The sequence below is a fragment of the Cyprinodon tularosa genome, unplaced genomic scaffold (genome assembly GCF_016077235.1).
Source record: "Cyprinodon tularosa strain WSP-4 unplaced genomic scaffold, ASM1607723v1 ctg192, whole genome shotgun sequence".
NCBI classification, from domain to species: Eukaryota; Metazoa; Chordata; class Actinopteri; order Cyprinodontiformes; family Cyprinodontidae; genus Cyprinodon; species Cyprinodon tularosa.
The window spans coordinates 1,471,499-1,485,306 of NW_024038688.1; the positions used below are offsets into that span (position 1 = coordinate 1,471,499).

At 39.8% G+C, this 13,808-nt stretch overlaps 1 protein-coding gene across 2 annotated transcripts; it reads left to right on the forward strand.

Moving 5' to 3' along the window:
• Nucleotides 1-1,457: 1,457 nt before the first annotated feature.
• On the forward strand, nt 1,458-13,464 carry LOC119782381. Of its 2 annotated transcripts, none has more exons than XM_038283333.1 (3): nt 1,458-1,548; nt 5,024-5,787; nt 13,027-13,464. In XM_038283333.1, exons 2-3 carry the CDS (start codon nt 5,174-5,176, stop codon nt 13,274-13,276), a joined length of 864 nt encoding a protein of 287 aa, XP_038139261.1. In that variant the 5' UTR covers nt 1,458-1,548; nt 5,024-5,173; the 3' UTR covers nt 13,277-13,464. The 2 variants fall into 2 exon arrangements, with proteins under 2 accessions (XP_038139261.1, XP_038139260.1); XM_038283332.1 differs by lacking the exon at nt 1,458-1,548 and adding an exon at nt 3,174-3,275.
• Nucleotides 13,465-13,808: the final 344 nt, after the last annotated feature.

Sequence of the window (13,808 nt, forward strand, 5' to 3'; positions counted from 1 at the left end):
TGAGCTTGATTTACGCTTTCATCTGGTATTATAACACACAGCCTGTAGGGCGTGTATTCATAAATAATAGGCCAAATAAAATGTTTAGCTACTGTGGCTAATAAATATATTAAAGTTCTACAGCAACCAATTTTAGTGTTTGAGGTAGGGCATTCACTAAAAAGTTGACTTACATCTGGACAACACAAAAGTTATACCCCCATGGCGATGTGTGTGCGGCATGCAAACCTGGTTTCTTATTGGCTTATTCCATGGGTTTAGTAGAGCACACACTACAGTCAGCAAAAATAAAAAAAAATGGATTGGACCTACCTGATATAACCAAGATCAATGCAGCAAGATACATTCTAAGAAATTTTCTACTGCAACTCCTCTCCCCGAGCACCAACTTAATGTGATTATGTCTTGAAATGTTTTGGACATACAAGACAGATGATTTAAATGAGCAGTGAAGTAAACAATTCTTGATTAAAGGGGAAAACAATCACTAAACAAATGGGATAGTTTTGGGGTTTCAGTTCCCAACTATCTACAATTCAGTTCTGAAACTCATTCCAGAGAAATGCCATAATTCAAATGGGCTAAAACACAAAACAAAAGACTCTAAGAACCCAGGAGAATGATGGGTTGGTCTTCGATTTGCATCTGACGTGGGATGTGCTTAGGAGGATGGGCCTCCATTGTGCCAAAACACATCAGTGCTTTGAGTAGGTGTGGAAATGTCCTCAGAAAAAATAAACGAAAGTCTGGTTGCCTCTAAATTAGCCCTGTTTATTTGTTTTAATAGCCCTACTGACAGAGAATTTACAAGTTCTAATTTTAAATATCTGCTAATGCTGATTCCCCCAAACAAAAACATGTTTATTTTTTCCTGCTGCTGGATATGATGATACTCTGTAGACTGGGTATAACGTCATGAACCACAGAATGATCCTTTCATATCTACAGTCATTTCATTGTTATTGGGAGGCAAAATTATGGTAGATACGTTTTTTTTTTTTAAACAGAAGCTCCACATCCAGCATTAAAAGTTTAACTTTCAGGTGATTAATGTAATTATTCATAGCAAATTCAATTAGCTTAACACTAGCTAAATTCCAAGCTTTAGAATCAACTTGTTTATACCAAACATTTAAACTAAAACTTAAAATATAATTTAAACTTAACATTTAAAATATATTTTTATACTGGAGATGGTTTGTAATTATTTGGTTTAATTGGAACCAAGTACTGCTTACAGGCACAGAAAACTGTTGTCTTTGTTACACTGGATTCTTGGTGTTAATAATCCAGTTTATGTTCTGATGTTTGATGGGAGTGTCTGCATTAATTACTCTGCCTCCCCAACAATCAGCATCACTTTTTTCAGGTGTGTCAGCTTTCAAACTCTCCAGCGAAGCTTTGGAGCCAGCTCCTGCTTTTATCCGTCAGTTTTAATATTTATCTGTAAAACTATACAATTTTAACAGAGACTAGAAAGGAACTGACATCTGAAATCTGGACTGAATGTAAAAAACCTGCAGTTTGGGAGGAAGGAGATCAGAAAAGGTAAAAATTGAAAATGAACTCAGAGACTGAACTTTCAGCATTGATTGATTTAGTCCTGCTCAGTTCAACTTAATTAAAAAAAAAAACAACAGAGCTGCATTTTAGAGAAGAGATGTTCTTGGTTAATGGAGCCATAGATTGTTTCTTATATTTTACTAAAAACCTAAACAAAGTAATAAAGTTTAAAAAAAATAAAAAAAATTAAGGTAAATGAGGATTTAGATCAGTTAGATTGTTATAAGCCAACATATATATATATATATATATATATATATATATATATATATATATATATATATATATATATTATTTTTTTTATTTTTTTTTTCTCTCTGCTTTAATGGTTTTAACATTTTTGTTCAAAGGTTTCAACGTTTATATGCCCAGGTAAAAAAAAATATTTAATGGACACCCCTTATGAGTAACCTAGATCAAATTAACATCTGAGTGTTTTCCACTCCTCAGATTATATTAAGTAAGGAAAGGACGTTAATATTTAAAAGGCAACATTAAAAGTAAAAAACAAAAAAAAACAAAAGTCTGATTTATAATAAGAGATGGATTTAGATCAAGTAAACCTGGGCCTTCAGTTTCTACTGCTTCAGGCAGCTTGGAGCTCAACTTTCGCTGACATGCTGGTGGCAGATGGTCGAAGCTCTAAACTTTGATAGAGGAGAGAAACTGTGTAGAACTGAAACTTTAAACTGATTTTTATTTTTTATTGTACAGCATAAGAGCATAGATTTTTTTTTCTTGGAATGACTGCATGCACAGTTTAGACAAAGAAAGCTAAAATCTACAAATGACTCGGTCTGAGAGTTTGAATATCTGCACATTTTATTACAGAAGATTTGTAGTTTAAAATACTGTAGTGTAAAAAGCAGTAAATATTAGTTTTGACTAAATTTAAAACATTGTAAATTTGGGCCTCATGTGTGTGAGTTTTACAGTTCTTAAATCTTTCCTGATTTTCAGATAAATTATGTTCTTACTATCTATATATATATATATATATATACTCTGTTTGCACAGCTAAAATGACAACACTGCAAAAAAAAATTTTCTGGTTGAAAGAAAAATTTCCTTTCAATTGAGCTGATAAATAAAATCTGCAAATCAATTAATATTTGGTCTTATAAGTACCTGCATTAAACTGGACTTAAACTAAGTGCTTAATATATTTTTTTCTTGTTTAAGTGCAAATAACTTATCCCACTGATATATTGTTTTACTTGATTATTCAAATAAAGGGCAAATAAGCATATTTTAAGAAAAAAAGTACTTTTTGCAGTGCAGCTCTTCTCTAAAATTTCTGAATTAATTGAAACGTTGCTTCCAGTTGAACTTCGAAGGTGAAAACATGTTAATGATTTTTTTCGTTTGTTTTTATTCATTTGCGTCTCAAATTGATCTCTAATGGAAACAGGGCTCTGCATAATCTCTGAGAGGATATGTTGGTGTCGGAGGAGTGGAGGTGATTCCTGCTCAGTGTTTCTACGTTCAACAGGCCGCAGTGTTTTGCGTTTTATTTCCCTGTGTAAATAATATGGACTATGCAAATGTCTGCTCCGGCTAGATTATAGCATGTGTTCAGTTGGGTGGTTCTCTGCAACTCAGAACAGAATCCAGTTTTACGGAAACGTATGCAAAGCAGTGGAAGTTTGCAGCAGCTCAGTTACAGAGAGCTGGTGTGTCAGAAAGAAGAACAGATACTGACCAAGATGGAGGTAGGATGGAGCTCTGGCTTTCAGAGAAACTCTTTTAGATACAGACTTTTTATGTAATGAATGTTTAAAGGAGCTGCTGTCAAATTTGATCACTGCTTTGGTTGAATTTGTTGTTGTAGAGCTTTTCCTCACAACTTTTCATAGCAGGAACAGGACAGCAGAGTGATCTTATTTCCTGGTCTGCATTAATATGCAGCCATTATAGATACATTTTCAATATGTGAGAAACTGACATTTTCAGCCAAACATTTGGATTTTCAGCAGAGTAAAGTTTTTTTTTTTTTTTTTTTGTATTTGTTATTTTGAATGTTTTTCGAATAGAATAAAATGTTCTTGCAGATATAGATCCCAGCCCTTCCAGCTGGTTGGTAATGGCTAGGAGTTTTTCTCAAACTACTGATGTTTCTTTCCCGGTCAATAGATCCAGTCTAACACTCCAAACTGTTAATGTTTGATTTCTTTTTTGCTTTGCAGCAAAATATCAGTTTTGTCTTAATCTAATTCTGTCTGGTTTGAAATTAGCTTCTGGCTGACATTCAGGGTGTCACTGGTTTGGTTTTTATTGGTTCCAACTTGAGGAAACATGTTAATGAAAGTTTGCTGTTGGATATCCAGTGACGTGCAAACAGCTCTGAACTTGTAGGAGCTTTTGCTGGACCTCACTTAGCCTGATCTGTAAGGCAGGAGGGAGGAGAAGTATTCAGTGCAGCGTTGCAGTAAATCATAGGTTTTGGACCTCATTAAACCAAAGGAAGTTAAGGTGGATCAGGAATACAGATCATGCTTCATTTTTTTCCATATAGAAGATAAACTGCTACATGGTTCCAGAAGGATTTTATTAAATGAGTTGCATTTGTATGGATACCTGAAATTTGATTCTTACTAATCGAAAACCCTGAAGGTTATCCTAAAGCTCCAATGGGTATAAATGTGTATAAGAATAACCCCATATCTGAGCTGTAATCAGGCGGGGACTGGAGCATCTGAAAGTCAGGAGAAACTGTTGGCAAGGGAAGTAGATTCAAAAGATGCTTTAGTTGTATTTAATAGAATTTTCAGTATTTAGTCCTTTTCAGGCATCACCTTTGCTCTGTGATACAGGGTTACCACCTGCTGCTGTGACATTTTCCCTTCACTTTCTCTTTATCCTCTTGGATGAAACATGCGGTTTTCTTTCAGGAAAAAAAACTCACTGATGTCCTTTAAAAACAGTGACTTTCAGCAAAACCACAGTTGTGACAATGGTTTCCTTTATCCTTTCCTCCATCCATCATCTATATCCGCTGCTCCTTGCTAACCATCATCATCTAAACAAATTATTCTACCTGGGTTTAATTTGATAAATTCCTGGGTGCTGAGCTTGTTTGGCTCACTTGGGTTTAACGAGTTTCCTAAAAATATTTGTTCCTATCTTAAGTCTATTTTCTTGAAACATGTCAAATGTTATCCAGAAGGGGAGCGGGGCTGAGCCGGTAAAGATGGAGCTGGAGGCAGTGAAATATGAAGGTTTCCAGTCACAAAACCACCTTAGCAGCAAGAATCCAATTAATGTTCTTCATGTTTCCTTCATGTTTAACTGAAACCTTTTACAGAAAACCTTTTCCTGCTTCCTCTCTCACCAGACGCTCTGTATAGATATGAGATCAGGTGTGTGTTGGAACTGATTCAGGCTCTGATGGTTTCTCTCCTGTTAGTCTCATAGTTACAGTGAGGTTCATTCACTTTTTTCTTTTTTTTCTTTCATTTAGTTTTAAAGACGCCATCATGGAGTGAAGATTGAAGCTGTTTGAGTTTTCTGTGATCCTCCACTGATGCTTCCTGTTCCTTTCTGCTGCTAAAGGCTGAACATCCTCATCCATCCACTAGTTCTCCACGGTTCTATCCTCTCTGTCTCAGTGATGAATCCCTATGCAGATGATGCTTATGAAATTCCATGCAGTCCAGCTAACTTCAACTCTTCTGTGGATCAATCTGACCCCCCAGTTATCCAGACCACTCTCAGCTCTCTGTCTGCTTCTTCTGCTGCTGGTTTCCCTCCTGCCCATCATGTCCAAATACCCAGCTCCACGCTGCACCTCCCCGCCTTCAGTCCCACAGAATCTCAATCCACAGAAAACCCCTACGCCCCCCCCACTGCCCTCCACTCCCACCAGGTCTCCATCCCATCCCCAGACGTCCAGCCGTATCCCCCACCGACCGAGTTCTTGGATGAATCGGCTCCAGATCTGGAGTGTGCCATTTGCTTCAGCCAGTTCAACAACGTCTTCCGCTGCCCCAAGATGCTGAACTGCAAACACACCTTCTGCCTGGAATGCCTGGCACGCATGAACGTCAAGTCTTCTGATCCCAACGCCATCCAGTGCCCGCTGTGTCGCGGCCTGACTCCACTGCCCCCAAACGGGCTTCCCAAACTGGCCACCGACTCAGACGTCCTCTCCTACCTGCCGGCTGCCATGCAGAGGGTCTACAGCATCCGCTTCGTCCGCAACAAAGGGAAGCTGCAGGTCAAAAGGTCAGGCTGGGGTCACACATGGTGGTGGGAATGTTTTTGTCTTTTCTATCTCCAAAAATACGGAGTCAACCATTGGCAGCTGAGGATAACATCTAAGAGCTTTGAAGAGTTCAATTACCGAAACTGCTGCTGGAGCCGTGGGGGTTTTCGGGTGCCTGGGCCTTGGGTGGCTGGTGTGCTGTACTTGGTCTGGGTTGTGATTGCCTGGCAGCCATAGGTAGAAGGGGATTATATGTACACTATATTGCCAAAAGTATTTGCTCACCTGCCTTGACTCACATATGAGCTTAAGTGACATCCCGTTCCTAATCCATAGGGTTCAATATGACGTCGGTCCACCCTTTGCAGCTAGAACAGCTTCAACTCTTCTGGGAAGGCTGTCCACAAGGTTTAGGAGTGTGTTTATGGGAATTTTTGACCATTCTTCCAGAAGCGCATTTGTGAGGTCGCACACTGATGTTGGACGAGAAGGCCTGGCTCTCAGTCTCCGCTCTAATTCATCCCAAAGGTGTTCTATCGGGTTGAGGTCAGGACTCTGTGCAGGCCAGTCAAGTTCATCCACACCAGACTCTGTCATCCATGTCTTTATGGACCTTGCTTTGTGCACTGGTGCACAGTCATGTTGGAAGAGGAAGGGGCCAGCTCCAAACTGTTCCCACAAAGTTGGGAGCATGGAATTGTCCAAAATGTCTTGGTATGCTGAAGCATTCAGAGTTCCTTTCACTGGAACTAAGGGGCCAAGCCCAGCTCCTGAAAAACAACCCCACACCATAATCCCCCCTTCACCAAACTTTACACTTGGCACAATGCAGTCAGACAAGTACCGTTCTCCTGGCAACCGCCAAACCCAGACCCGTCCATCAGATTGCCAGATGGAGAAGCGCGATTCGTCACTCCAGAGAACGCGTCTCCACTGCTCTAGAGTCCAGTGGCGGCGTGCTTTACACCACCGCATCCGACGCTTTGCATTGCACTTGGTGATGTATGGCTTGGATGCAGCTGCTCGACCATGGAAACCCATTCCATGAAGCTCTCTGCGCACTGTTCTTGAGCTAATCTGAAGGCCACATGAAGTTTGGAGGTCTGTAGTGATTGACTCTGCAGAAAGTTGGCGACCTCTTCGCACTATGCGCGTCAGCATCCGCTGACCCCGCTCCGTCAGTTTACGTGGCCTACCACTTCGTGGCTGAGTTGCTGTCGTTCCCAAACACTTCCATTTTCTTATAATACAGCTGACAGTTGACTGTGGAATATTTAGGAGCGAGGAAATTTCACGACTGGATTTGTTGCACAGGTGGCATCCTATCACAGTTCCACGCTGGAATTCACTGAGCTCCTGAGAGCGACCCATTCTTTCACAAATGTTTGTAAAAACAGTCTGCATGCCTAGGTGCTTGAATTTATACACCTGTGGCCAGGGAAGTGATTGGAACACCTGATTCCAATAATTTGGATGGGTGAGCAAATACTTTTGGCAATATAGTGTATGTGGATGGCCTGGAACGTTTGTAATTCGCTGGTGGTTGGGTGGGTGCTCCAGAGGATTGGCTAGCTACAACAATCCTCCTGGGTCTGTGCCGCCTAGAGGGATGACCCCAAGTCCCGGGTGAATAGTCTATATATGAGTGTCAGAATATGTTTATGTATGTCTTTGCAGCTGTCTGTCTCTCTGTTGTGTACTTGTATATGTCCGTATGTTTCTAAGGGTGAGATTGGATGAATGTGAAGTTGTTTCTGTCTTCTTGTCAGGTTTGGTCTTTGCCACCCCCAACCACTGAACATTCTAGGTCCTAAGTGTGATTGATTGATGATTGACTTTTATCTCACAGTGGAGAAATTTACTCATTACATCAGCTCAAACAGGCAAAAAGGAGGAGGTGCCAAAAGAGTAAAAGATGCATGGGATATGTGCGGTATAAGCATGCTGATGGTTCTTTAGGTGTGTGGTTGGGTACTTCAGTGCTGTGGTCTCATTGCTGGTGGCTGCCGGGCCAGGCTTTTGCTTCCTGGTCCTGTGGAGTTCCCTGGTGGGTGAGGTGTCCCCAAACTTTGACACCGAGGCTTTCATCCGGGTCAACCTTGGCCATAACCGGCCACTGGCAGACGTCTTGGCTGCCACAGCCCCATGGGATCTCAGAACTATGGTCTCTGGGGTGGGACCCCTTGGGGACTGGGACCCTGTGGGGTTTGGGCGCTCGGTGGCCGGGCTTTGGGTGCTCTTGTCTTCCCTTCTCTGGTGGGTTCATACATCCCAATGTCTCCCCTCCTTGTGTTCCAGTGATCTGGGGTGCCTTTAGATATCTGGCTCCCATCGCCTCTTTTTCAGTAGGGCTACTGTGGAGCTGCCCACAATTGTTGTTGCCTTTTCTTTTTTATCCCCTGTTCTCTGTTTTCTGTCCCTCTCGTGTCATACAGGTGTGGAAGCACACTTCTATGAGTTACTGGATATCTTGTCTATTTTTGCTGTATTGTTTTATTTTCTCTCTTTTCATGCACTCTTTCCTTTCTCATTTATTTCCCATTAAACAATTGGAAATAATTTATAGGGATGAATTAATTAATAAAATGCATTTAAAATCCTTTATAATTAATACCCTCTTGACTTTATCTACAAATAGATATAACATTATACAGGTGCTGGTCATAAAATTAGAATATCATGAAAAAGTAGATTGATTTCAGTAATTCCATTTAAAAAGTGAAACTTGTATATTATATTCATACATTACATACAAACTCATATATTTCAGATGTTTATTTTGTTTAATTTTGATGATTACAAATGACAACAAATGAAAATCTCAAATTCATCATATCAGAAAATTAGAATATTACTGAAGACCAATAAAAACAAAGGATTTATAGAAATGTTGGCCAACTGAAAAGTATGAACATGAAAAGTATGAGCATGTACAGCACTCAGTATTTAGTTGGGCCTCCTTTGGCCTGTATTACTGCAGCAATGCGGCGTGGCATGGAGTCGATCAGTCTGTGGCACTGCTCAGGTGTTATGATAGCCCAGGTTGCTCTAATAGTGGCTTTTAGCTCTTCTGAATTGTTGGGTCTGGTGTATTGCATCTTCTTCTTCACAATACCCCATAGATTTTCTATGGGGTTAAAGTCGGGAGAGTTTGCTGGCCAATTAAGAACAGGGATACCATGGTCCTTCAACCAGGTACTGGTAGCTTTGGCACTGTGTGCAGGTGCCAAGTCCTGTTGGAAAATGAAATCTGCATCTCCAAAAAGTTGGTCAGCTGCAGGAAGCATGAAGTGCTCTAAAACTTCCTGGTATGTGGCTGCGTTGACCCTGGACCTCAGAAAACACAATGGACCAACACCAGCAGATGACATGGCACCCCAAACCATCACTGACTGTGGAAACTTTACACTGGACTTCAAGCAACGTGGATGAAGTGCCTCTCTTCTTTTCCTCCAGACTCTGGGACCTTGATTTCCAAAGGAAATGCAAAATTTACTTTCATCAGAGAACATGACTTTGGACCACTCACCAGCAGTCCAGTCCTGTTTCTCTTTAGCCCAGGCAAGACGCTTCTGACGCTGTCTGTGGTTCAAGAGTGGCTTGACACAAGGAATGCGACAGCAGAAACCCATGTCTTTCATACGTCTGTGTGTGGTGGTTCTTGAAGCACTCACTCCAGCTGCAGTCCACTCTTTGTGAATCTCCCCCACATTTTTGAATGGGTTTTGTTTCACAATCCTCTCCAGGGTGCGGTTATCTCTCTTGCTTGTACACTTTTTTCGACCACATCTTTTCCTTCCCTTCGCCTCTCTATTAATGTGCTTGGACACTGAGCTCTGTGAACAGCCAGCCTCTTTAGCGATGACCTTTTGTGTCTTGCCCTCCTTGTGCAAGGTGTCGATGGTCGTCTTTTGGACAACTGTCAAGTCAGCAGTCTTCCCCATGATTGTGTAGCCTATAGAACTAGACTGAAAGACCATTTAAAGGCTTTTGCAGGTGGTTTGAGTTAATTAGCTGATTAGAGTGTGGCACCAGGGGCCATCAATTTTGAACCTTTTCACAATATTCTAATTTTCTGATATGATGAATTTGAGATTTTCATTTGTTGTCATTTGTAATCATCAAAATTAAACAAAATAAACATCTGAAATATATGAGTTTGTATGTAATGTATGAATATAATATACAAGTTTCACTTTTTAAATGGAATTACTGAAATCAATCTACTTTTTCATGATATTCTAATTTTATGACCAGCACCTGTATAATTATATGTGCTTCTAGGGATTGTCTGTTGCATTTTTAGGGTTAACACGCTAAAATGTTTGGAAACCTTTCATCTAAAATAAGCCATTTGGTGATGTAAACATCCACTCAGAGCAGAAATTACGCTACAAAGTAAGGCTTGATTGGGCCATGAGAAACCAGCTAGTTGGTTTGAGATCATTGTCCAGCTTTATTGATTCCAATTCCAAACATCTAGATGTTTAGTAAGAAGTTGGATCAGTTAGAACCTGGAAGAACAGGCCCCTCAGTATGCTGCTGCCACCAACATGCAGCTCAGATGGTTTTTGGTTTTAAAGCCTCAATCTAAGTCCTCCAAACCAGTTGATTCTCTTCATCATCTCCAAGTAGATCAGTTTTTGCTCTCCCACAACCAGACGTTTTGTCTTGTCCAGAGATAGGAAGTAACGAAGTACAAATACTTTGTTACTGTACTCAAGTAGATTTTTCTGATATTTTTACTTTACTTTACTACTTATTTTTATGGCGACTTTTTACTTCTACTCCTTACATTTTTACACAAATATCTGTACTTTCTACTCCTTACATTTAAAAAAAATTGGCTCGTTACTTTAGTTTTGAATCATTTCAATGGAGTTACCGTTATTATTTTTCACGTCATCAATACCAAATTCAATCTAATTGGATGGGAATCTACGTTGCATTTGACGCACCACTACAAGATGAATGGACAGATTCGGCGGTATTCATTGGCGGCAAATCATTGCAGCTTGGTGGCGGTGGCGTTAGCATAGTAGCATGGACGACGAGATGATTGAAAATGAACACAACGGAGATCTAGTCCTATTGGCAGACATCCATTTAAAATGTAGGCAATGGCATGAAAAAGGTGGTTTTTACTTTTATACTTTAAGTAAATTTACAAGCCTGTACTTTGTTACTTTTACTTGAGTAAACAAGTTTAATCAGTACTTCCACTTTTACCAGAGTATTTTTTAACACAAGTATCTGTACTTTTACTCAAGTACGGAAAGTGAGTACTTTTGCCATCTCTGGTCTTGTCCATTAAGCCTGCTTCAAATTTCCAGTCCAGCGTTGAAGTGTTTCTTAACTGATGTTTGTTTCTTGGTGTCGGCCCCTCGGTCCATGCTGATGTGATTTCTGATATGCTTTAAAATTTGTTCAGGTTCTGGCTGGGGTATTCCTGAACGTGGGTTATTTCTGTATGAGGGGACAGTCTGTCACAGATGGTTGAGTTCTGGACAGATTTGGGTTCTTCCAACAGGACAATGATGGCAAACACACATCCGTTTCCTGAAAGGTTAAATATATTTCATACAGTTAAAATCTGTTTTTATTCCAGGAAATAAAATTTTTTTTTTAAATCCTCTGTCAGAAAAGGTGAATGATGCTGGAGGAGCAAAATGCTGCAGCATTTGATTTGACAGAAAAGTCAGAACACAGATTTAGGATTTGAGTCGCACTCTAGTAAAGTCTTGCAAGTTGAAAATCTAGTTGGATTTCTTGGCTCGTTATAAAAGTACAAACTGCTGTTTAGATTTGCTCCTTTCCAATAGAATTCAACAAATTTTATTGCCTTGTTTTTGATCTTTAAGCTGCATTTTATGTTTCTGTTGCATTTTATTATTTTTAGCCATAGAGCACTTTGTTTTCAGCAGTTAGCCGTTTTAAAGTGCCCTACAAATAAACTTTATGATGATGAACAGAATATGTTTAGTTTAGATGTAAGCCAACCATATTGGATACTAATAGACATTTGTAGTTCTTTTTCAGGTTTTCCTGTTGTTGTTGTTTTTTTTTTTTTTTTCCTACTGGGAGCTTTGAAAACATTGGGGTTGTTGGGGTCTATGCATGTATTTCATAAATATTCCATCCCAGCATTCTGCAATATATCAACCTGAATTGCAAGCTGTAAGTTATTAAGCTTTTAAGAATCCACCAACCTGATCTTTCATGTATTTCTGGGCTCTTTATTCATTTTTAAATGAAAGCATTTTATGAATAGATTAAAACAAAAACGTTTTAAATTATATTTCTACATGGCTTGATCAGGTATGTTCAACTTCTACCTACAAGAAGCAGGATAACAGCCCTCTAGGTCTTAATTCAAAGATGAGGAAATGTAAAGAAAACAAATAATCTGGAAATATATCTTTTATTGAAAGCAGGGCTGAAAACCAGTGATGATCCTGATGGGTTCTTCTTTAAAGGGGATTAATATTTTAGTGCAGCAACTCAGACTGTAGATGAAATAACAAAAAATATACACTGTAGAAAATGTTAATCTAAGTAAGGTATTTTATTCTTGAATTGGGCAGATAAGTGAGACACTTGGCCAATGGAATGAGACAATTTATATCTAAAATAAGAGAAACTACCAGAGTCTTTTATTTCAAGTGTATATTATATATTTATCTTGTTTTAATGGTAAAAAGGCTTGTTCCATTGGCAAATCATCTTGTGTTTTCTACTCAAGTCAAGGGTAAATACACTAATTTTAATGAATTGTTAGGTTCAAAAATGTAGGTTCGTAAAAGAGGAACTGAGTGGACACAGAAGAGGGATTTTTTAACGGCTTCTGCAGAAGGAGAGAGCTACATTCAGCTACATCTACTCTCTGACGGACTTCCTCTGCAGAAGCCTTTTTATTAGCAGATCATAACACATGGGGTGGTTTACAAAATAGTGTTCTTCTGACAAGCAATTGATCAGTTCATAGGACAAAATGCTCCTCTAATTGAATCACAGAAGAGAGTGGTCTCCTGATAACTGTGTTTAGCCTTGCACAAACATCAGCAATTTTCTACCACAGTTGCATGACAGTTTACATTAAACAGAGTGAAGTGTTTCATTTCTCCAATGTTTCATATGTACACACATTAACTTTATAATCATCAATGAATAAACCTAACAAATTGTTTACTCATTTTCAGAACGTTTTTACAGTGTAGTTTTTCCTCTAAAACAACAAAAATCTTGTTTCTTTTCTGCAGGTCCAGCGACGGATTGGGGCGGCAGGGCCAGAGGTCCATCACGTCTGTGAGGAACCGCTCCCTGGATGTGGGACTTCCCAGCCCAAATACAGGGGGCAGTGGCAGGGAGGCAGGGGGGATGGGTGACACTCTTTTCAGGCTGACGGGCCGGCCACTGTGCCGGGCCTTCCTCCTGACCTCTGTGGTGATGATGATGGTTCTCCTGACAGGAATCATAACTTACCTGCTCATCATGGGAAAAGATCAGTGAGTGACCTTACATCACTTCCTGTTTGCTTTTACATTCAATGAGAGGATGAAACCATCAAGAACTTCTTCCTTCTGTATCATAGAACTAATGAATTCATGTTTTAAAGAATGCTGTTACAGTAAAGCTGCACATTTTGTAAAGGGGAGGGTGTAACGGATGGAAATGAGATGGTGGATCAGAAATGGCGGATTTTTTGGGGACCACTTTAGATTCCGATTCAATGTTGGAATTACTTCACCTCATTTGAAACGCAGCACTTTGTTTTCCTGTTTAGGTCTGTCTTAGCACTGGGTTCCTCTTCAAAATGAAAATTCACTGCCGGACTGTTTATTTCTTGCCGAACGAGGCAGAGATTTCCCTTTTAATCAAATGTTATTGACGGAAATCATGCAAACGAGCTGGGCTCTGGCTGTTCTGGAGCGAGGAACAGACAAGAGGCCCACAGAGAACCTGCGGCCGGTTCCTCCGTTTAAACAAATTCTTACCTCAACCTGTACAGTGAGTTTCTCTCTGAGGATCAGTCAGGTAAATT

Excerpts from the sequence above, each read along its gene's own strand:
- LOC119782381 (XM_038283333.1), top strand. The coding sequence starts at position 5,174 with ATGAATCCCTATGCAGATGATGCTTATGAAATTCCATGCAGTCCAGCT. Across the intron at positions 5,788-13,026 it reads GGGAAGCTGCAGGTCAAAAG|GTCCAGCGACGGATTGGGGC; the intron begins GTCAGGCTGGGG and ends TCTTTTCTGCAG.